The sequence below is a fragment of the Callionymus lyra genome, chromosome 11 (assembly GCF_982586985.1).
Source record: "Callionymus lyra chromosome 11, fCalLyr1.hap1.1, whole genome shotgun sequence".
Lineage (NCBI taxonomy): Eukaryota > Metazoa > Chordata > Actinopteri > Syngnathiformes > Callionymidae > Callionymus > Callionymus lyra.
Genome location: NC_141828.1, coordinates 21,071,557 through 21,094,820, shown reverse-complemented (window position 1 = coordinate 21,094,820; position 23,264 = coordinate 21,071,557). Strand labels below are relative to the sequence as shown.

The 23,264-nt window shown below is 37.3% G+C and overlaps 1 protein-coding gene across 18 annotated transcripts in view; it reads left to right on the top strand.

Moving 5' to 3' along the window:
* Positions 1-23,264, top strand: part of kcnma1a (potassium large conductance calcium-activated channel, subfamily M, alpha member 1a) — a 174,516-nt gene that overhangs the window by 128,472 nt on the left and 22,780 nt on the right. For 7 of the 18 annotated variants that reach the window (XM_087803093.1, XM_087803091.1, XM_087803092.1 and 4 more), the window contains 3 exons: positions 11,938-12,031; positions 19,787-19,913; positions 21,809-22,033. In XM_087803093.1, coding sequence (XP_087659219.1) covers positions 11,938-12,031; positions 19,787-19,913; positions 21,809-22,033 — 446 coding nt within the window. Of the gene's footprint in view, positions 1-466; positions 641-5,236; positions 5,270-5,497; positions 5,579-8,073; positions 8,419-11,937; positions 12,032-19,786; positions 19,914-21,808; positions 22,034-23,264 lie in introns of all 18 variants that reach the window. The other 11 variants (XM_087803088.1, XM_087803085.1, XM_087803087.1 and 8 more) reach the window with 7 other exon arrangements.

The window sequence follows — 23,264 nt, the reverse complement described above, 5'->3', positions numbered from 1 at the left end:
GTGTAGTGCGATGGACAGAGCCGCCTCAGCTGCATGATGGGATACAGGTACGTGATCCACTCCTTTAGCCAAATGCATAGAGGATGTACAAATGTATGAAACATTGTATGAAGTTTGCTGCTGAAGACATTGCTTGTGCCTTTCTCCCCCCCCCCCCCCCTGGATGCCTCCCCCTTCCTCTCCTCTCTCCTCCCTCCCTCCCTCCCTCCCTCCCCCCTGTTCTAGTTCTTGCCTTTTGACCTGTAGCAGCCTTAGCACGCAGCTTGACCCCCTCTAGTTCAAACAAGCATCACTTTTTTTTTTACGATTTCAAGTTTAAAAAACCCGGGGCTCAAGTCTGCGGCAGCAAAAGGCTTCCACTTTCTGATGACGTAACCTTTCGACCTTTTCCCCTGGACGAAAGTTTCTCCTTTCTGCCATTAACCTGCTGCTTTTCCTCTCCTCTCATCCCGACCCATGACTGTAGCCAAGATGTCCGTCTACAAAAGAATGAAACTGGCATGTTGTTTTGATTGCGGCCGCTCAGAGCAAGACTGCTCTTGCATGTCAGGCAGTGTACATAGTAACATGGACACCCTTCAGAGGGCCTACCCACTTTCCTCTGTCTCTGTTCATGATTGCGCAACCACTTTACGTGCCTGTAAGTTACACCGCCCAACACATGCTGTTACGTGTCTGTGGTGTGTGTGTGTGTGTGTGTGTGTGTTTGTACCAGGCTGTGGTACCACAATGTTGTTGACGTGGTGTTGTGTGTCGCTGTCGTCTCGTTCATCTGGAATACACAACTGATGTTGTTGTTTTTATTGGATTCTTTAAGTTTATTTCTCACTATTCTTTATCCATTTAATTTTTGTTTTTTTGTGTCTTACAATGTTTTGTCTCCATGTTCACTCATTTTCCATCCGATTACTTAAGTTTATTCGATTCAACTTAAATATATTTCGAATTCAAAGCTCAATTGACAATCTTCCTTCTTTTATTCTATCAAACGGGTTAATAAGTTAATAAATGCTAAGATGCTAAATTAGTATCGCCCGATAAACTTAATATATTTACCAAAATATGGCATTTTAAAGTATTTGGATTTATTTGTTGTTTATGCGTTTTGTGACCCTGGTCCAATGCAAATAATTATTACTTACTTACTTATATGTGTGGCTAGCATACATGCTAAATGTGTAGCTATTATCTTAACATGCTAATCGAAAAATGCTACTTACCATTTTATTATCTTAAAATAATTCATAATAAGTGATTTATTTTAGTGGAATATGAATCCCAATTTTTTTCGGTGGGGGCCTCACAGAAAGAAAAAATAATCTTAATAATATCTGTTATTTTGATTATTATTACTGTTTGAAAGATGTTTTATTTTGAAAGTTTCAGTCAAGACTCCAAAAAAATCAACTTGTAAACTAGTAAAAAACACACAACCTTTATAAAGAGCCATCTTGTCCAGGGCTCCTGCTGACTCAGCATTATGGTATATTTTTAATGCACTTTAAAGTTGGCTTTTTCGCCAGTTATGCTATTTCTTTTTTCACTTTTTTATTTGTAGCCTGGTCTGTAAATATAATTTCGACAATAATCTGGTCCGTGGTGGGAAAAGGTTGGGGTCCCCCGCCCATGTTTGAAATTCTAAAGCTATCTTGTAAAAAAACGTTAAAATGCAACTTCAATTTAATTTGAATTTAATAATAAAATATATTGTATAATCATACTATGAAGCAATATAGCTTGAAAACTCAAACTTTTTTTCATGTATAATGTCCCGTTTTTAACATTTATTTCACGACTTTCCCACTCTTCTCATCTTGCTGTTCCATCATGTGTACTGTGTAGTGGGTCCGTGGTGGCTCTGTGGTGCTGGTTCTGTTCAGTGGTAGCTGTTAGACTCGTGGCTATCGCATGCTGCATCACTCATGCAGTGTTGTGATTCTAACAACTGTTAGCATTTGTTGACTTGTGTTTGATGAAGGTAAGATGCAGAAGAAAATGTATTTTTCAGCTTTTTAACGGTGTTGAAAATGTTTGTTTTTTCTATTTGCTTTTGATGAACAATTTGCATTTTCGGGAACTTCTGAGTTGATGCTGTTTTCAGTTCTTGTTTTCTGTTGACGCAGCTTTGCCTTTGTTTCTCATTTTATTTGACTTTGAATTAAATTCATGAATTATTTTTATTTGATTTAAATAACTGCTGGAAAACCCCCTATTAAAATATGCATTAAATATACCGAAAGTACTTTATTTTTTAATGTACATTTGATTTGAAAAAAATGAATCGGCCAAGTTTAAATTAACTGTTTCAGAAATATCAGGAAATATTAATGTTTAAATTGTTGCATGTTCCTAAGAGCATATTGCTTACTTTTTGTTGCTCGTCTATTCAAAAGATTAGGTTTAAAGTATTGCAAGTACAAGAAATATTTTCTGTCAAATCAATTGAAAAAAGAAAAATAGCAAACATTCAATTTGAACTTCAATATCTTCAATGAATATAGTTAATTGGTTATGTACATAGATTTATCACAAGTGTTGCAAACACAAAACAGGAATTTGTTGTGGTGGCATTACACAGTATTAAAGTGAATAAGAAATAGTAAAATAATTAAATTGAATAAATAAAATTAGATAAAATAAATTAAAATAAAATAAGAGAGATCACCTCAAAATGACAAAATCAATTATTAATAAAAATAAATAAAATACATTACCTTTTAACTGATTACTGAAACCTGGCCATAAAAACACATTATTTAATACATACTTTTATATAAAAAATATTGCTTTTTTATTCTCTTGTACAAACTAAAAATTAACAAGTGTATCTTACCATAAAACAACATAAACAATTGTATATCTTTGTTCAAGTAGTGCCTAAAATATCTAGTTTAAATGACTATGTACTTTCTTTTAGCCACAACACAGATCTATGAAGTTCACTATCATGAAGTGTAGTGTCAATACTTCTTCTGGATTCTGTTCCAGAGTGGAAGCACAAAATAGTGGATGATCCATCGCAGCGCAGTAGGCCTCGCTATCAAAGCCTCAGGTTCAGACGAACAGATCTGATTTCCTCCTCAACATTCTCCCGCCGTTCGCAGGCTCAGGCCGGATTAGTGTCAAACATGCAATGATGAGTTCTGCTCCTTCTCGTGTAGTTCGGTCCGGGCTGATATCCCTCGGTACCAATTACTGGCCATTACATGGTTACTGATCTCACTTCTCCTTCAGCCCCCTGTAGGATTTGAGGGAAGCCTTTTCCTTTCTTACATTTCTCTTTTAGACTCTGAACAAAGCCGGTTTAGTCAATGAGTGTGTTGGGATTTGTCCGTCAAGGGTTGTTGGATTCTCTGTGAATTTTTCTTCAACCAGATCGGATATAGAGTCTTCACTCTTTTAATGTCTTTATACCTTCTTTGAGTACGACTTGACTTTACTAGTTTGTCTTCAATTGAAATGTGTGACAGCGGCTGCTAGTTTTTTGTGATCAAAGTTGGCTTCTATAGTAGTTCTTGGTGGTAGGAATAGAAGTTTGTTGATGTTGTTTTTAATTTGTTGTTACTGTTGTTGTGAGGGGCCAAGCCAAAGGAAATATGGGATAAAGAAAAATAGCATTAAAGAATTAAAAAAATAAAAATACTTTAGGATCAAGGACAAAAAATAAAATAAAATAATGATTTTTTGCAAGTAACCTTATAACATCATAAAATAAGATATAATTTGATTGGATTTATTTTTAAAGTAATTATATATACATTTTTAAAAAGTCTTGAAAATACATGATTCAAATTTGATTTAATTTTAAATTTTCCATTTATTTTGCGAACAATAAATGTTCATGAATTGGGGAAGAAATTGAATTTATTTCCTAAAAAAACAACTTTAACTATATTTACAGTACAACTAGTTACACGTCTTTGAATCAGAATAAAATGTTTAATTCTGTTGGCTTTTTTCCAAATTGGTTTACTTAATTATATCACAGTGATCTTAAGAGATTTTTAAATAGAAATAATTGAAAATACAAAAGGGTATTTAAAAATGGTGACAGAGCAGTTAGTTTTGACTAATAAACAATACATTGTTTAATTTTTTCATTAGAAAAACACCAAACTGAGGATGAAACACATTGATATGGGTATTTTTTTAAGCAATATTTTTGGACTTTTTTTATTTCAATTCTCTCAAAGAAGCTACAGACAAAAAAAAAGAATACATATAGGGAAAAAAATCATTCTGAGAAAACAAATATGACATAATATGTATTTAAAATGTAGATTAGATACTGAAAAAGTTGATTTTTATCAGTGGAAAAAATGAAAATGATTATGGGAAAAACTAAAAACTGTGTTCATGGCGAAAAAATTGGTAATATTTATAAATATTTCCAATTAATTTTGAATTAAAAAAAGTAATCAACGCTCTAATCCAGATTTAATAGATGAGAAAGTTATCTAAAATATTGTTATTGACATGATAAAACATTGTGGCTATGCTATTGTTTGTTAGCTCCCAAATAAATAAACATCTTGAGTGACTTATATCCTGGTCCAGGCGCTAGTGTGTTGCCTTCAGCGTGTAGCTCTCTCTCCGTGCATGTATGCACATGCACGTCTCACCGCTGGTGATCTTATCCGTAGAGACGTGGAAATTATGTTTGCATTTTCATTTTCCCGAGCCCCGCTGCTCTGTCACCAAACTTGCCCTGACAGCTCCCGTCCACCAGGCAGGCCCGAGCCCCCCGACGCCGCCTCACTTCTGTGCCCCAGCTGCTGGTTCGGCTGCCGCCTTGGTGGTGCGGGCAGATCTCTAGAGACAGATGCCAGGGCCACTGTGGGTCGCTGTTTGAGGCTCTGTGTCGTGTGCCGGCCCCTGGGCCTTGACCTTTCCTGCTCAAAAGAGACTCTGGAGAGGAGTGTCACCAGTTCAAGTCCCAGTTCTCTCTCAGTCCAGGACATGTAGAACCGCTGTTAAGATTAATCATGTTTAATTTTCCACTCAGGTTTCATCAGCATTTAAGTTTTTTTTATTTAGAAACAACTTGTCCAGGAGACACAATAAGCAAAAAAAAAAAGGCATCGACTCACTCTTTCTTTTCGATCACCGCCATCTTTTTCTCTTTGATTTCTCTTTGATTTCCATGCGGCGCTCTTGTGCTGATGTCTCTATTTCCTAATGTGTCTGTTGCATTACATCCTTTCTCCCTCTCTGTGCCACTTGTCTCTGCATTCAGCCAAATATAAGTATAATGGATATGTCAGACCACGTAAGTGTGTTTCTCTGTCCTTTTCCATTTTTTGCTTCAGCTCAGTGTTTAGACTGCAATGTCATGTCTTTTTTTCTCTAGACTCCCTTCTTAGTTGAGCTGACGATAACACCCCCCCCCCCTCTATGTTTAGAACTGTCAAATCATTTGGAGAATTCTGTATCACACTAGTCTGTTCTAAGAATGTTAGTCCCATCAACTATTCTTTCTGTACTGTGCTGCATCTAGCAGCAGATGGCGCTACAACACCAGGCAACAGTGGAAGCCAAAAAGAGACTGGCGTTCGATTCAAAGCTGATTGCATTTTAGGTAAATGTTTGGTACACAAGTGTAGCTTTTGTCAAATGGCATCTCTTCGTCCAACATTTTCCATGTTTCGTTTCTCTACCGTCATGTCGAAAACACACATTTCTTCCGTAGCGACGATCATGATCTGTTCTTTTTACAAACAGTTGCATGGCATAAACCTCCTCATGCGGTGAGACCCTCTCCCGGGGATCCTGATAGGGCGTCCACCACTGTCATGTGATTAGGGGTTTCAGGAAGGGACAGTTGCCGTCTGGGTTGTTCAGGAAGCACAGTGGTGCTGCCAGGGCGGGTGAGCGCTCTCTAACGCTGCACGTGTTTGACAAGGGCCAGATGAATCCAGGAGCTATCGTGGCGGCCCCTAAATCAAGGAGGCAGCTGACGGCCGGGATAAACGTCTGTTTATCGCCGGCGGGCCACCCGAGCATGCTCTTTCCCTCCCGAAACAAAACCAGAGAGAGGACTTCCAACCGAACGGCAGGAAATAAAGGATCTTTGTCTCACCCGGTCGGGGTTTGCAACCAGATATATCGGAGTCATCATCCGCTTGTTTGTTCCCGGGAAGCCTCTAGTGCACACGAACATGCTGGTTGTCTTGAGTGGACTTGACGTTTTGTCTTAGTATGAATTACAACAGGATGATCCGTGACAGGGTTAGCGTAAATAGTCTAGCTATTTGGACATTTTATACAAATAAATACATTGAAATCTAATCAAAACATTTAAAATTAGAGTCATTTCTTGTTCCTCGGCACCTTTCTGTTGTTCCAACTGGACTGGAAAACGAGCTTTCTAGCTGTCCTTCCCACTTTCAACGGCCTATTTTGAGGTTATACTCCCAAGTTTTTAGCGATTGAAATAGCGTCTCGTCCTGCCTTCATGTCTCAGTTTTAGGCAGGAAAGTCTCTGAAATTGTGTCCCATCCCACTCCTCCATCTCACTTCCTTCGTACTAAACCTCAACATTGCAAATGTTATTTTGTTTTACTTTGGCCAGGAAATACATTTTCTTATAAAAAGTCAATTTATTTTTTAAAAGAAGAAAGATTGTAGCTTTTTTTATATGCAATTTAGATAGATTGATAAACTTTATTAATTCCTCTGTAGATCTCCTTCAGGAAATTGGTGTAGAAAACAAGAAAAGGAACAAAGTGCAAGGGATGACAGAATATGATTTAAAAAAATATAGATCAAAGAAAAAGGATACAAAGATTAACATGGATTATCATCTTTACAATCCACTCCTGCCCCCAAACTCAGAATTAAACAGCCTAATAGGAATGAATGAGTCGCTGAGTCTATTAGTGTTGCATCTAGGGAGGAGCCTTCTCTAGAATCTCTTTGTTAGCAATTTAATACAGAGAGAAAAATATAAAGTGAGTGCTTGATGATGAAAATAAATATAATGCATTCTTCCCAACATGTTTAAATGATTTCCTTCATATTGTTTTAACATGTATTTACTTACTAACAAGCCTTTCTTTATAGCCATAACACTTAATTACTCTCCATTAAAGTCCAAACATCCTCAACTATCAATAATTCATCTATTTCAATTCTTCAATGAGTAATACGATGAATTATTAGTACGATTTTTCTTTGCCACGCGTGCCTCCGGAACGACGCGGTATCTGATGAGATGTGACCGACTCAAGCCGAGTCGTGTCTCTGCTTTGTTCTGGCAGAAAAGTGCAGCACGTGTGAGCAGTGAGAGTGAGGCGCTCGTCATTTATTCATGTCTGTCACTAATGCAGACGTCGCCGACAACGTCGTGGGCCAAAGTCAGGACGACATGAAACAGTAATAGAACCGAGCGACCGTTTCATTTTCTTACTCTATTGCTATAGAAATGTAATTTAGATATTTCTAACTATTTAGCTTTTAAATTCTCAGGTAAAACAAGCGTCTTCCAACTTATTTATGTGAATAACAACATTATTTTGGTGCTTATATTTTTTACCTAAATGTATAAAATATGAGACACGAACAAGTACAACATTTTTTTTAAACCCATTTACTGAAATTATTAATAATTAACAAATAAATATTTAAAATGAATACAATTATAAATATTTAAAATGTATTACATAAGTTATATATATATATATATATTTGTATTTATTCGTTATAAATAAAGACCCGTTTTTTCAAGTAATTATTTATTAATAAAATGCCCAATTATACTTTAAACCCGAGAATACGAATCATTATTTATTCATTTCATTAATTGTATTATAACTATTATTTAAATTGAACTAAAAACATCATATTGGATATAGAAATGAAACTTAATATTATTAAATATAATATTAAATATTTTGAAATCTATATCAATTAATAATTGTATTAATTGATAATAATAAAAAATTAAAATTACTATGCAGAAAATATCAATAAATTCAATTTTCTTTTCTTAATCTTCTTTTTTCACACACATATTTTCAACTAACTCGATTGTTTCAATCTTTCTTATCACCTTTATTTTCCATTGTTTGACAGTCATGGATGACGTTAGAGCAACCTATAAAAAAGCATCCGTTAAAAAAACTGGCTCCACCTCCATCACCTCAAACGCATTCCAACCCAACACCCTGCACCCCAACCCGGACCCCCTGCTCAACAAAAGTACGCTCAACGTCCCCCTCGTAAATAACCGCAAAGGGAGCCTGGTTCCCCTCGGGCGGGCGGCGCCCTTCCAGTCCAAAGTGCGCTTCAGTATCTCAGGCCCGGGAGACGCGGCGGCCAGATCCCTGGCTGAGAGTCGGCTGAACCGGGCGCGCAGTCTGCCGGTGAAATACCGCTACCACCCCAGTAATGCCGTGCTGCTCGGTCACAGTAGGCACTGTAGGTTGCCCCCTTAGTGGGATGCATCAGTCAGTACCACGCTTGTCCCTTCATCTGTGTGTTCTGCTGCATGACCCGCTGGTTCTGCTTTGCCTACTGATGCAGTGGAAGATGGACTGAGACGCATTTATTTAACTAACTGTTTGACAAAAATGTGTATTAGTGTTGATAATTAATTTTAATTTGGTGTTGTTGGTCCTCAGACTTTATTCAATCTTAACTGCGATGAGTCTATAAAGGTTAATTCTAATGATCTTGTTGAAATTCACAATATAAAAATGCAAATAGTTTTATTTAATCATCACATGAGTTGAGCCTAAAGTGCCAAAGGGGCTGCTTTTGGGGGTATTTTCAAGGATTAATTAGAGAAGAAAAAAAACGATTTGTAAAGTGAGCTGTAAGCTTTTTTTTTCTCTCTCTCAGCTTCCCTGAATGCCACAAAAAGAAATGTCAGCGGATGACATTTTATTAGCAGGCGACGTCACATTTCTTATCTTTCATTAGCAAAATTAGGTGACAGCTTAGAAAGCAGCGCGCAGACAATAATGAAATTCCACACGCTTGAAATAGTCACGGCTGGCGCATTGATTCACACTAATATCATGCTGTGTTATTGATTTCTAACCAAAGGACTAACATGGGTTTGAAGTGATGCTACACTTGGCATTTGAGCAGATCGAGTCTGGAGTCTGAAAGCTTTTGAAAGCAGGGTAACGTTCCAGAATGAATTCAATCATTTCTGTAGGGTTCTCTCCCCCCAAATATTTACTTGGATTTGGACAAAGTAATGTTTATTTTTTTTTGCAATGAATTCATTAAGGTTATGCTGACCTTGCGCTGCAGGCTGTGACTGGCTGCTTTTTTGAAATGCATAGCCGACTAATTTACGCTCCGAGAGTGTCCTTCACGGATGTGTACGGAGTGCTGAGTGTGTTCTTGGCATGGAGGTAGACCAGTAGAAGAGCCATGACGCTGCCCTGTAGCTAGAGCTCCGATCGCGGGCAGGATTTCCATTTAATAGTTATTCATTAAATGGGAATCTCAAACCTATATGTCTAGGGGTGTAACGGTACAAAGCTACGTGTTATCTGAGAGCCAAACTATGTTTGCAATTTGAGCAGAAAAAATAATTAACCACGTTAATATTTTGAATTCTTAAGTTCATCCGTGACCTTTTTTTGGTTGTACCACAAATCTAAAAGATGGGTCAAAGGTCACTTAATGCAAGCATCACCGTGAGCTAAACCATAGCTTGTAGAAGTTAGCGTTTTCTTTTTAGTAGTTTAACACTTTCATACCATACTTCAGGTCAGTGGTTTCCAAAGTGGCGCAACAGGGTGCATTTATAAAAACAGTGCAAGTTTAGTCGCAACAAAAATATGTAGAAATTGAATGCTTATAGCTTTACTAGTGAAAAATGACATCATGTCTTACATGTACTTGAAGTATGATGAACAATGATACACTCCCGATTTGTAGGGTGTCTTTGAACGCAGCATTGATGTAAAAGCAAAAATTGTTACTTCACTAAAAATGTTCTGCTTATTGATATATTTTTCGAAGATGGTTTGGGGGAACCACTGATTTAGCTTGTGCTCATTGCAGATAGGAAAAGCTGAAGTCTATAATATTAGGTGGTATAATGTTAATACATACCTTTGTAAAAAGAAACTGACAAATACAATATAAAAGTCTGAAAATATATTTAAATTCAGTTTTTTCTATAATAACCAATGTATCTACAAGAAAGGGAACTTGAAATAAAACATAATAAGATGTTTATCGTATGGACAGCAGACCCATTGGTTTTGTGGTATTGCAAAATAGATAGTATTTTGATAATCCCTTGTCAAAACTAAAAACTAAATGTATTCTATTAAGGCACATTACTGCCACAATATGTGTAAATAATAGGGGTTTAGGAAAATATATATAACGGTTTATCACAATATAATTTTATATCCCAATACTGTATCGATATATTAAATGTATATTATTATTAGTAGTAGTAGTAGTAGTAGTAGTAGAAGTATAATTTCACCTTTGAAATCACATATTATTTTAATTCCAAGTTATCTTATGGTTTATATTTCAAAATTGTGTGTATAAAGACAATCATTCAAAGTTTTATTTTACAATTAATGTTCATTAATATTAATGGCGTTTATTCATTTGTGTGATGAAATGAATTACCTGGCCTGTAGTTGGCGACATTCGTCATTTCCTCTGTGCCAAAGTGACAACAAAACGGACAAAATGGCAGCAGTGAATGAAAAAGAAATGGCAAACCAGGCTCCAGTAGATTTTAAAGTTGATGTTTGGACTCATTCTGGCTTTAAAACAAAGTTTAAAGTTAAAAAAGTAAACACTGACAGATACTGGATATTGCATGTTGCTCCAGGTTGATTGAAACTCTTCTTTGTTAATTAAGTTAACATTATTTGTAATTTTCTTCAAGCACTTTCACATTTGATTTATATTTGCTCATTTATTTGTTGTAAAAGCCGTAAAAAGTGTTGTTCTTTAAGAGAAATAATATATCGTAATTCCTACAGAATCACAATATATTGTATCGTCACATATGTATCGTGATACGTATTGTATCGCCAGATTCTTGCCAATACACAGCTCTAGTAAATAATGTAAATAATATGACATGTTTAAATCTTACACATAAACAAGCTAATTTTTTCACTTAATTTAGTTTATAAATCTTAATAATTGTTACCTGTTTTTAGCTTTTTTTTTAATTGACCTCTTTTACTGTACTCTTAAATATGTAAAAGTGTCGTAAAACAGTACTATAACAACAAATAATATTATGTTTCCAGAAGGCTTTTCTGTCTACGATTAGATGTCTATGTTTAGTTGTATTTTAACTAATATTTTTTTTTCAATCCCTCAGCAAAAAACAAAACAGCTGATCTTGAGTTGTATTATCACACGTATAAATCACAGTGTGTGTTGAGTCTGTCACAGCCAGTCCAAAAACAACAAAATAAAAATCAAGTTTTCAACTCAATTGTCGCGTACTGTTACACCCCTTCCCAAATTCATCCTCTTAACCTCTCTCTCCGTCGTTGTCATTGCTCTCTGCCTGTGCCGCGATGACAATGTTTACCATCACATGGCGTTCAGTGGTGTAGACAAGTCGCTCTGATGCGTCCGACTACAGGGTGTTCTGAACGAACAGCCAAAATTGAATTGAACCTTAGCAGAGGCGACGATATCGCCTTCGCCCCGCCGCAACGTTGTCAGCTCATAAATTGGTTTTTCTCCAAGGTTTTCTCCTGCCGCTTTTTTATTTTTTATCTTCAAATCTGTCACTAATGCTTCCTTTTACATTTCTTTTAATTTGAAAACGTTTTTATTTTTAATTTCCTTCTGTAATTTCCTTTTTTGTTTTTTTTGTTTTCTTCGTTACTTTGACTGCTAACTATTTATGTTTCATGTCAGGTCCTGCTCACTTTCCCCTACCGTCTGTCTTCCCGCTCTGACATTCTGTGCATGTGTTTGCAGTCGAAGATGAGCATCCGTCAACTCTCTCGCCCAAAAAAAAGCAGCGCAACGGCGGAATGCGAAACTCGCCCAACTGCTCACCCAAAATGATGAGGTAAGAGACATTGATTTTTTTTTTTTTCCAAACCTTCAAACAGAGGAGTGAAGGGAAGTCGGGGCTGGAGGTTTTTGAGAGATACTTCACAGGCGGGTGGTGGTGGTGGGAGTGTGGCAGGATGGGAGGTGGGGTGGTGGGGGGGGGGCAAATTAGGTGTGGGAGACAAATAGAGTGGGGAAGTGCCCCCGTAAGGCTCCGGCGGGTTCGGGGATGCTGTCAGCTATTAATGACGGAGCTGAAATAATATTTCTGTGGTGGAAAAAAAAGAGGCGGCGAGGATCTTTTTTTTTGTTGAAGAAACTCCTCTCGCCGAGGAGTCGCAGCTGCCACCTCCTCCGGTCTGGTCCACATGTACTCCTTAAACAATGCTGACACTAATGACACCGGCAACCAATCAGAGGAACCCGCGCGGGTACTTCGCCCTCGGGCGACTCTTCTATTGTGGGAACCCCTGTGAGTACTTTTGCCGGTACTTAAAGCCATATGCGAGATGTATCATCGCAATCAAATATGAATTCAAATATTACCTTCCTTTTATCCTGTCCGCTGCTATTAAACTGCTCTTAATTGATTTTGAAAGATTTTTTCATTCCGTGGCGAGGGGTTCGGCCTCACGACGGCGTGGAAAATGCCGTGCGTACTGGGGCGTGCGAGGCGAGGCGTGGTGAGGGAAGATCTAACAGGACGTGAACACCGCGATGTTCGCCAGTTCTCTCTGAATAAAAGTGTAACGGTCGGCATCTGTTTGACTTTACAAGGGACGAGAGTGTGTGGTTCACTTTAGTCACACTTGATGTGCTGAAAGAAACTGTGTCGACATACCGTGATACTGTGTAACCATATGTTGGTTGGCAGGGCCAGAGAAGACAGTTGTGTTTGTATGAAAAATATTTTCATAACGTAACCCCTGCTTTATAGTGTTGAAAGAAAAAATATGGTAAACTAGATACTTATTATTTTATTAATTATCATTGTGTTATCAACACAATATCTCCCGATGTGTTTAAATCTTACGAACAAACATGTTCAATTTACATTTTTCAATGCTGATCATTTTCACACAAGAGCTTATAATCCATGTGTTTGTATCTTCTCATTTAGATTATTGTAACAGTTTATTTCCATGTCTTAACAAGAAGGAGCTGTCTCACCTGCAGTTAATACAAAACACAGCAGCGAGAATTCTGACCTGCTCTAGTAGAAGAACTCACATTTCACCCGATCCTTAAAACTCTTCACTGGCTGCAAGTTTCTTTCAGGATCAGTTTTAAAATTCTGGTTCTTACTTTCATATCTACTCATGGTCAGGCTCCTCCTTACATCAGTGATCTGATCCAGCCTTACACCCCAGCTCGGGCTCTGAGGTCTGTGGATCAGAATCTACTGATGGTTCCTGAACACGGTTCAGGACCAGATCCTTCCAGTCTGTTGCTCCTAAGCTTTGGAACGATCTTCCTCTCCCTCTGTGTTTGGCCTTTTAAAGTACAGTATATATGTTACCTGTGTATTGTTTTTGATTGTTAAGGCGCTTTATGACCCTGGACTAGAAAGGCACTTTTCAAATAACCTTTACTTACTTACTTACTTACTTACTTCCCCTAATTTAGTTTATATATGTAATACTTGTAACCTTATTTAACCTTTTTCTTTCACGTTCACATCACTCTTAAACACTATAATAGTAGTAGTAGTAAGTTATATCATGGTATAACATAGAAAAACATGGAATTTCCAGCAGGTTCTCTGCAGTAACTCCCTATCTCTATTAAAGTACAGTAAACTGCACCCAGTAACAATTTAAAGGGGCCATATTACTGTATATTCAGTTGTGAGGGGCCATTTAGCCAAACGGATAAATGTAGCCTCAAAACGATTGGAAAACAACTATTATATCCAGTTATACAAGTTGTAAAAAGTTATTTTAAAAATATTTATCTGTCAGAATCTTAACACAATTGCTTTGATAGTGTTGGCTAAAAAAGGCTCACTAAGCACAGGTGGCTCTAGATATAACCGTGATTTTTAAATTGCAAAACAATAAAATAATTATTTGCATATATTAACTTTTTACCCTACTTTCCTTGGATATATGTAACAAAAATAATTTCATCAACAACACATATTTCATGGTTTTCAAAGGAAAATAACTAGATTTTTAAATAAAAACACACACAGCCACTTATTCACACCTTATTATTTCCCTACGTTTATGTTATTAAAAAAACTTTTCAAATCATTTTTATGCATTTGAAATATTAAAGCAGCCGTATGGAAGATTGACAATATGTATCTGGCGCCCTCTACTGCTGGGGGAACTTTTGATAACTAATTCGAAAATTACAGACAGAACAAAAAACAGGTTAAAAGTTTTCCTCCCTGTGTTTCACAGCCAAATACTTCACCGAACTACTTCCTCCTAATGAGTGTGAGATCTGAGTCAAGCATGTGCTTATAGAACACGTTGTACATTCAGGATTGCCTGCGTTCCTCTCTTTGTACGTCGCGTCCCTCCGGCTTTCTTCCTCCTACGGTAACTGGCATGCCTATATGATTTGGTCCAGCGTTTTCACGCCGGCCTCCCCCTCAGTTCTCCACAAAACAAGCACTTAACAAGCGCTCGCACTCGCAAAGCCATTAGACCGACACCGAGTCATACCCTTCAGTCTAGTTTGCAACATCATTTTCAATGCCCTTGCTGAGAGGGAGATAACTGCAACACAACAAACGAGGCACTGGCACTTTTCCAGCCAACCGCTGGTTTAAAAGGTTGTTTAGTTTTCCTAAATTTGCGTACAAAGCCCTTTTTTTTTTATTCTCTTCCTCGTTGTCGGCGTAAGGGATGGTCCCTCTTCGCAATGGAATATATGCATCGCGGCTTTGATCTCGATAATAATTTGCGCGAGTTATTTACTCGGTTTTGAAAAAAAAAAATGCTTCAAAGAGGTGTCAAAGTTTTCTCCGCTTTAGGGCTGCTTCACTATTCTGCCGGCTCTTGGGTGCCAGGATGACAAGTCCTCTGTTATAGGTGTAGTTTTTTTTCTCTTAGCCCTCAGCTAAACATCAAATTACCCATCACACCCCCCCCCCCCTACACACACACACACACACACGCACAGCTGCCCCTGTCAACATATAACGCCACATATATTAAACAGTTGTGCTTTACAAGGTGGATTTTATGCACAATGAAAAGTGATTGTTTGAGGTCGCCTTAGGGATACCTTACTCTACAAGGAAGGAGGGGGAACAGCTCAGCAGAGAGAGAATATGTATCAAGTATGGTTTTTACAGGACTCGCAGCCCGAAGGCCTTTGTAAATAAATAATGATCAACAGATTGGCTGTGGGCTTTTGAAAAGCATGCCTTTGTCAGTTTGCATGATGGGGAAAATTTTCAAAGCGAGAGGCTGTCTTCGTAGTCTGGCAGGGAGGGATTGGGGGAGCACGAGCATCCCCAGTCTGTGACTGCCGAGTGATACGTTGGAATAACTCAACTCTGTTTGAAATATAGACTGAAGGAAGGGAAGCGAGGACGGGAAAGAGAGAGAATGGGGGGAAAACACATTTTTTTGGACCCAAAAAACCAAACAATTCTTCATGATTTCAGAGTTAAATCAACAGATTGAGACGTGCTTCCTGTTCTGTGAGATGGTAGGTTCTTTGTGTGGCGAAAACATTAGGAGGTCAGTCGAGGTCTCTCCATTGTCCGCACATGTGAGTGTGTTCATGGATGTTTGTTCGCCTACATTAGAGATTCCCAAACTTTTCTTGCCAATTCCAGTTAAAAACCTGTATGATATTTGATATTTCTGTCTTTTCCCTGTGTTGTGTGGGTTTACTCCGGGCCCTCCGGTTTCCTCCCACAGTCCAAAAACATGCAGAGGTTGATTAGGGGAAATTGTACAAAGCTATAAGTGTGTGTGAATGGTTGCATGTCTGTGTGTCCTGTCCAGGGTGTCCCTGTCTCTCGCTCGAATAAACTGGGATCCATACCCCTGCTACCCCCATAAGGGAATAAGCTGCACAGAAAATATATGAACAATATTTTACTAGCAATGTTTAGCTAGCTAGGCTAAATATAGAAATGTAATTTCCTTCCGCTACGTCTTTGTTAATATTTATGTAATTGCTCTGGGAACCCCTGCAACAAACTACTGTCTGGATGAAAACGGATGCCAATTAAATTTTGATCAGCAGTAGTGGGATAGTTCACCCAAAATTAAAATTTCACTCATTTTCTACTCACCCTCATGTCGACTAAGGGTTGGGATTGTTTTCAGAGTAATCTGTTCCTTTTTGTAGTTATAGGTAAAATATGTTGCTAATGTCGCTAACTGTCCTGTGTCCTTATTGTCCAAAAAGACACTTAAAAACATCCAAATACCTCCATACTGCTAGTCAGTAACATCCATCTTGTATTGAAGCCTCAACATGAAGAATTGTTAAGAACAATAAAATGTTTGAACTCTATATTTTAAGCTTGTTTTCAACGGACACTAAAAGACTAACATGCTACATCTGTCTGTGTAGCATGTTAGCCTCTTAGCTTCTCCTAAAAAAAGCTTGAAAAATAGACTTAATTTAAAATAATTTTGGATACATTTCTATTGTTGAGGCTTCAATACAAGATGGACGTCACAGGCGAAAAGTATGGAGGTATTTGGATGGATTTTGAAGTGTCTTTTTGGACGAAGACAACTGAAATCCAGTCGCTACATTAAAATGAACAAACATTTTTGTATATAACTCTATAAAGGAACATATTACTTTGGAAATAATCCCAACCCTTAGTCGAAATAAAGGTTAGTAGAAAATTAGCTAAATTTGCATTTTGGTTGAACTCTAAGCATCACTTTAAACTACTTAAATTGTTAATTAATTAACGAAAATAAAGTTGTCAAATGGGGAAAAATGGATGGATCTGATTTCGGTTGAGACATTTTCTCCGCAGACTATGATCTGCCTTGCCGTTGCAGCGCAACGTCACACGCTGATGAAAGTCTCAAAGAGTGCCTCCCGTCTTAAACCTACACAGCTGACACGACGCCACAAATCCTAGAGCGACAAGCTGATGACACGCAGCCAATCGCGTCCTCCGCAGCTGATATCCTTTGGGTGTGGCACAACAATGCATCTGCTCCAACTAGAGGATGAGGGGGAGGAGGTAGCATTGGTGGTGGTGGTGGTGGTGGGTTCACCCCCAAGGCAGGAAGAAGGCAGAGCGAGTGCAGGGTTGAGGAGGAGGGAGGTGTGCTGAGCCGGTGACAAGCTGCCAGTCAGAGCGCTGACAGCTCGCTGAGAGATAGCTGTCTCGGCAGTGAGAGGTGGAGCAGCAACACGCCGGCGTGGAGGCGAGCCGAGCACATTGAAGTGACGGCGGCACCGTCGGCTTGATTGGCGCAACACGCTGCTCCGGATGAAAGATTCAGGCTGAGTGTAAAAACACTAAATGCTGTCGGTGTTATTATCACCTGATGGAGAGGAAGAAGAGGGTGGGGGAAAAAAAAAGGGAAAGAAAGAAGGCGACTAATTGACAGCTTTTTTTTTTTTTCGACTTCCACTTTTCCGGTGGCAACTTCAAAGCCTCGTTCCGTGAGTGACGTGTTGATAAAGGACCGACGTTGAGAGAAAGGTGTGTCGAACTCCGGAGACGTCTTCTCCTAAATGTCTCACCTTCCTTCCCTCGCAGAGCGTCTCTTCATTAGGGTGAAAAATAGCATCAAAAGAGCATAAAAAAAGAGCTTGATGAGAGAACCTGGGTTTGGCTTTATATTCACTGTTGCAACCAAAATGTTATAAAAATGACAAAGTAAAGATTATCCCTCAACTTTTGGCTGTTCATGCAACCAACTTTGCAGATCTACGACAGAGTATTTAATAACTACTGAGTGTCTGATTGGACAAAATTACGTAGTTAAAATTGTTTTAATCACATTAAAAAGTACCTTTTTAGGAAGTAAATGACCTGGTTGACCTGGCTTAACACTAGAAAATCACGATTTAAAGCAAACATATTTTTTCATGGCTAAAAGTTTAAAGAAGAATACATTAAGATATATATAAAAAAAGAAGTTCTCCCCCCATCTGAAATCTCGGCAAACAAGAGGTTACTAGAGCGGAGTCCATTATGACATCATAATGTCGTCAAATGGGATTGGGCAGCTGTAATCATGCCCCGCTTTTTTTTTTATACAATGAGGCCCTTGGATGTGGAGACTTCCAGGATTGATGACGTGCAGTGACAAACCTCAATGTTCGACCAATCACAGCAGAGAGGGCATGGTTATGGTAAACAAGATTTCATCACCAGAATTTGAGATGTTTCTAGTGGGCGGAGCTTACGTAAATACTAATGTACAGTAAATATTTCAATAAAAGGAAGGTTTTGTACAAACATACTGATTAGTAAAGTTGCCCATTAAACTAGAATCATTTCACATATTCATAAAAAAAATAAGTTTTTAGACAATGAAAACACATAAATATCTATATAATTATAATTATAATTATAAAAAATATGTTTCAGCTCTGGGAAAAATTAAATTGTAATATACAGTGTACAATACAATGTATTAAAAAACAATAGGTGTTTTAATTAAACTATGAAAATAATAAATAAACACTGTGCAACGTTGTAAGACAAAAAAAACAAACGTTTTAGGAAGTACAAATTAATTAAGAAACAGTCAATTGTTTTTTTCCTTATTTGCTATTACTTGCTGCCCTTTTTAGACCTGGTGTTATCTCAGCCCTGAAAACAAATGTGTTTGTGGTATCCCTAGTGTTGTCTCTGGGTCACATTGACCCCAACATAACATGAGGGTTAAAAGGATTATTCTGGCCTCTGTATTTCCTAAACAAATTCTGCTAAATCTAGTTGGTAAAAAGTGCCAGATTACTGAGACAGACAGAGAAACGGTTAAACGTGGGCGAAAGAGTCTTTGTGGATCTGGATCTCCTGCAACTGTGAGAACACGTCTTGAACACGTCTTGAACACGCAGAGAAACAGTGGCGGAGTCGTCGTAGCGCGAGTGAAGGCAGCCTTTTTTTTTTTTTCCCCGGCCAGTGTTTCACCGGATCACACTCAGCGAGCCACTGCTGCGGATTAGCTTGTTTCGGTTGTGACACCTCACTGAAACATTAATGACCGTCAGTTTGGAGAGCAAAATGTGATTGGGCAAATTCCTGAAATATTTAAAGCGCAAGTCTGTCGGAGCTTTTACTTTCTGCGCCACGCGGCGCGGCGAGCTGGAGGAGAGGGTAAAAGCTGGTAATTGGCCCTGTGTTGTCATGCCACTCAGTCAGTACTTGTTAAGTCGCACTGTTCTCCGCAAACATCTGGGCCTTCCCTGACGAGTCGACATCCAGAGAAGTGGAGCAGCAGGAATCATGCAGCAGTCATGAGGGTTCTATGTCGCAAAAAAAACCAACCATATTCCTCTTTGAATCACGCAGTCCGGGGCCACATTTTCCACCCGGTTGCAACTTTATGATGGAAGATATGTTGTGGTTTCATGTTTGTTTCAGAGTTAGATGTTTTTTAAGTCTTAAAATGAAGTGGAAAGGGTCAAAAGAGCTGTCGCATGTAGCTGAGTTTCAAGAGTTCTGGGGATGATCATCCATGAGAGCCTCGTGTCACAAAGGGCTGACCCAGAACATGCTTTTACCATTTTAAGTTTATTTACATCGTTTGTTTTGCATTTTTTATTGAAGCGGCACAATCTTGATATCCTGCGCCATTGTGCTCCACAGTAGACACGATCCTCTTCTCATCCCGGGGAACGACCAGATAGAAAACATGGACATGAGCGTGAAGAGGTATGATTCGACAGGAATGTTTCACTGGTGCCCGTCCAAAGACATCGAAAAGGTCATCCTGGTGAGTGAATCCACGCTCGTGCATGTAGTATAGTGTCATTTAAAAACAAAAACAATTCAGTAGAAACAAAACCAGCCAGAAGTAAGTATGATAGGAAGACCCCCCCCCACACCCTCCCACACACACACACACACACACATCTAAGGTGATCCACTAATATGCACTGACATTTCTCTCACTGCCTCTGTGTTTCAAGGTGAGTTTGTTGCCTTTTGTTTTTTACTCAAGACTACAAGCATGACGTTTGTCCTAATCCTAGCAGTTTGTAAGCATTTTGGTTCATAGAAATATGAGTCTCTGGGAGTGATGGTCTTACTTTCCATGTGTACTCGAGTCACTTGTCTCATTTGTCTAGATTTTCAGACATTTATTAAATGTATTTTTGCATTAATATTTAATGTCATGAATGAGTATTGCAATATTTTTAAATATTCTTTATACAATTTAGATATTTTATTTAATATTTTTATGATATTATCTTCATAAAATAACACGAAAAATAAGTAGATATATTGTTGTACAAATGAGAGATTTTTTTTTTTTTAACTGAACTGAAACGTTTTATTCAAATATTTTTCTATTCTATTGATGCGCTTCACAATGTTCATTTACACATGTTTAATTTTATACATGTGCTATATTTATAAATATTCATACATTTTCTGTATTTCAATTTATATCTTTGTAAATATATTTTTTCCATCTATAAAAATAGGTTTAAAAATACATAGAAGTACTGAGTTGCATAAAGGACATTTGTTTTCATTTGAAAAAACTTTTTTCAAACAGTTATAATCAGCGCATTTATCACAACCTAATGCATTGATTTAATGATTTTTTATATTGATGCACTTCACCATGTTCATTAACACATTATCAATATATTTGTGGCCTCAATATTTTATCTTATACATGCATATTGCAATATTTATAAATATTTTAATTTTCAATTTATAATTTATATGTATATATTTTCTAAAATCTATACAAAATAATTAAAAACAAATAATACATAGAAGTACTGAGATGTATGAAGGACAGGTTGTTTTCAAAGTTTTAATTTAAATTGTGGTTCTTTTTTATTATCAGAGCATTTATCACAACTTTTATTTACTGATCTATATTTTCAATACATTTATTTAATGTATTTTCATATTAATGCACTTCACCATGTCCATTTATACATTTTTCATATATATGTGTGTACACATTTATATATTTCTATTTAGTTAATATATGTTTATGTATGTATGTATGTATGTATGTAAATAAACCTAGGTATGTATTTATATTTATATTTATATATGTGTGTGTGTTTCTAGATCTAGATTTGCACAAAGGACAGTTTTTTCATTTCAGCAAATATTTTTTAACTTTTTATTTAAATTCTAGTACTTTTTTATTCACTGCATTTAGTACAACGTTTTTTACTGATGTCTATTTTCAAAGCATTGCTCTAATATCCAGTGTTTTATAATGACGTATGTTGAGCTGCCTTTCACGAACATATATATGTTAGTGTTTGCAGCTTGTCAGTGAAAAGTGTGAGATTTATTTTTAAATCTTGCAGTCGCTGGAAACCTTTTTAGTAACCGTTGAATGGAAGTTTGAAATGTCCAGAGTGAAATCGTGCCCCTGAAATCTTACAAACTGCATGAACTCGACTGGAACTTTTCTAGAAAATGCTTCTCTTCATTCAAAAACTGCTTATAAACCAAATAGTTTTTAACCTTCCATCTCTCGTAATGATCAATGGTTAACATGTGTTCTGTGGTTAACAAACTATTTCAAGGTGTTTATAACAGTTTGAAGTGAAATCGTTTCTTTCCTGCCGCGAGACAAGTCCACTGATATCTCCTCTCCTCTGTCCCTTCTTCTCGTCCTCTGTCCTGCAGACTCGCAGCGAAGCCTCCATGACGGTGCTCAGTGGTCATGTAGTGGTCTGTATATTTGGGGATGTCACGTCCGCTTTAGTGGGGCTGCGAAACCTTGTGATGCCTTTAAGAGCTAGTAACTTCCATTACCATGAACTCAAGCCCATCGTTTTCGTGGGCTCTTTGGAATACCTGCGGCGAGAGTGGGAGACTTTACACAACTTCCCTAAAGTCTCCATCTTACCTGTAAGTGCCACATTTTCACCCTTCAACAAATTTATTTCAGTCTGTGTTGCGAACTCTATTCTTTGGTGTGTGTAACATGTGTATTCGAAACTATTTTGCTTCTAATAAAAGTAAAATTAAATATTTCGGTTTAAATGTATTAAACTAGCACAATAACGCTTTGCTAGCATTATTTATTGAGAACTCCTGTATTACCTTTTATTAATTGATCAGGATGTTGATGTCTTTAAACTATTAAATTACAAATATAATTATATTATATATAATATTAATTTAATTTATTTACTTTGTATTCTATTAACATTTTGTTCAGTTTAAACTCTCCGCTTAACATAATTATTTTCAACCAACTTGTTTATTAATTTGATTAAAACTATATTTTGGCTCTTTTGTTGAGAATTATAACATTTTCTGAAAAACAAACTCTCACAATTATATAAACTACCCTCTGTTTGATTGGTAAAGTTTAAGCTTTGGAAATATATGTTTTCTTTACCAGAGCTTGTGTTGCCTTCATGGCACATTTGCTACAATCGAGAACATACTTAAGCAAATGAATCATAAAGATTTCAATGAGTCTTTAACAAAAGAACATTTATTTAACTATTATTAGATATTATCTCATCGTCATGATTACCTAATATAGTTAGTTTAGAAGATGTTGCTTTTTACTTTACTTTCACTCATTTTCTACTCTCCCTCATGTTGACTAAGAGTTAGGATTATTTTCAGAGTAATCTGTTATTTTTTAGAGTTATAGACAAAGATGTTCGTTCATTTTAATGTAGTGACTGGAGCTCAGTTGTCTTTGTCTTCAACTTTGTCCAAAAAGACACTTAAAAACATCAAAATACCTCCATAGTGCTCGCCTGTAACGTCCGCCTTGTATCGAAGACTGGACATGAGGAATTGTCCCCCAAAAAATTGTTTATTTTAAGTTTGTTTGTAGCAAAAGCTTCAGGTATCTCCTATTCTAATGACCTAGCAGCTTTCGCTACAAACAAACTTAAAATATGGACTTTATTCCTCATTTGGAGGCTTCAATACAAGATGGACGTTACAGACGAGCAGTATGGAGGTATTTGGATGTTTTTAAGTGTCTTTTTGGACGAAGATGAAGACGAAGACAACTGAGCTCCAGTCGCTACATTAAAATGAACAAACATTTTTGTCTATAGCTCATGAGGTTGAGTAGAAAACGAGTGGAATTAAGTTTGAACTATCACTTGAA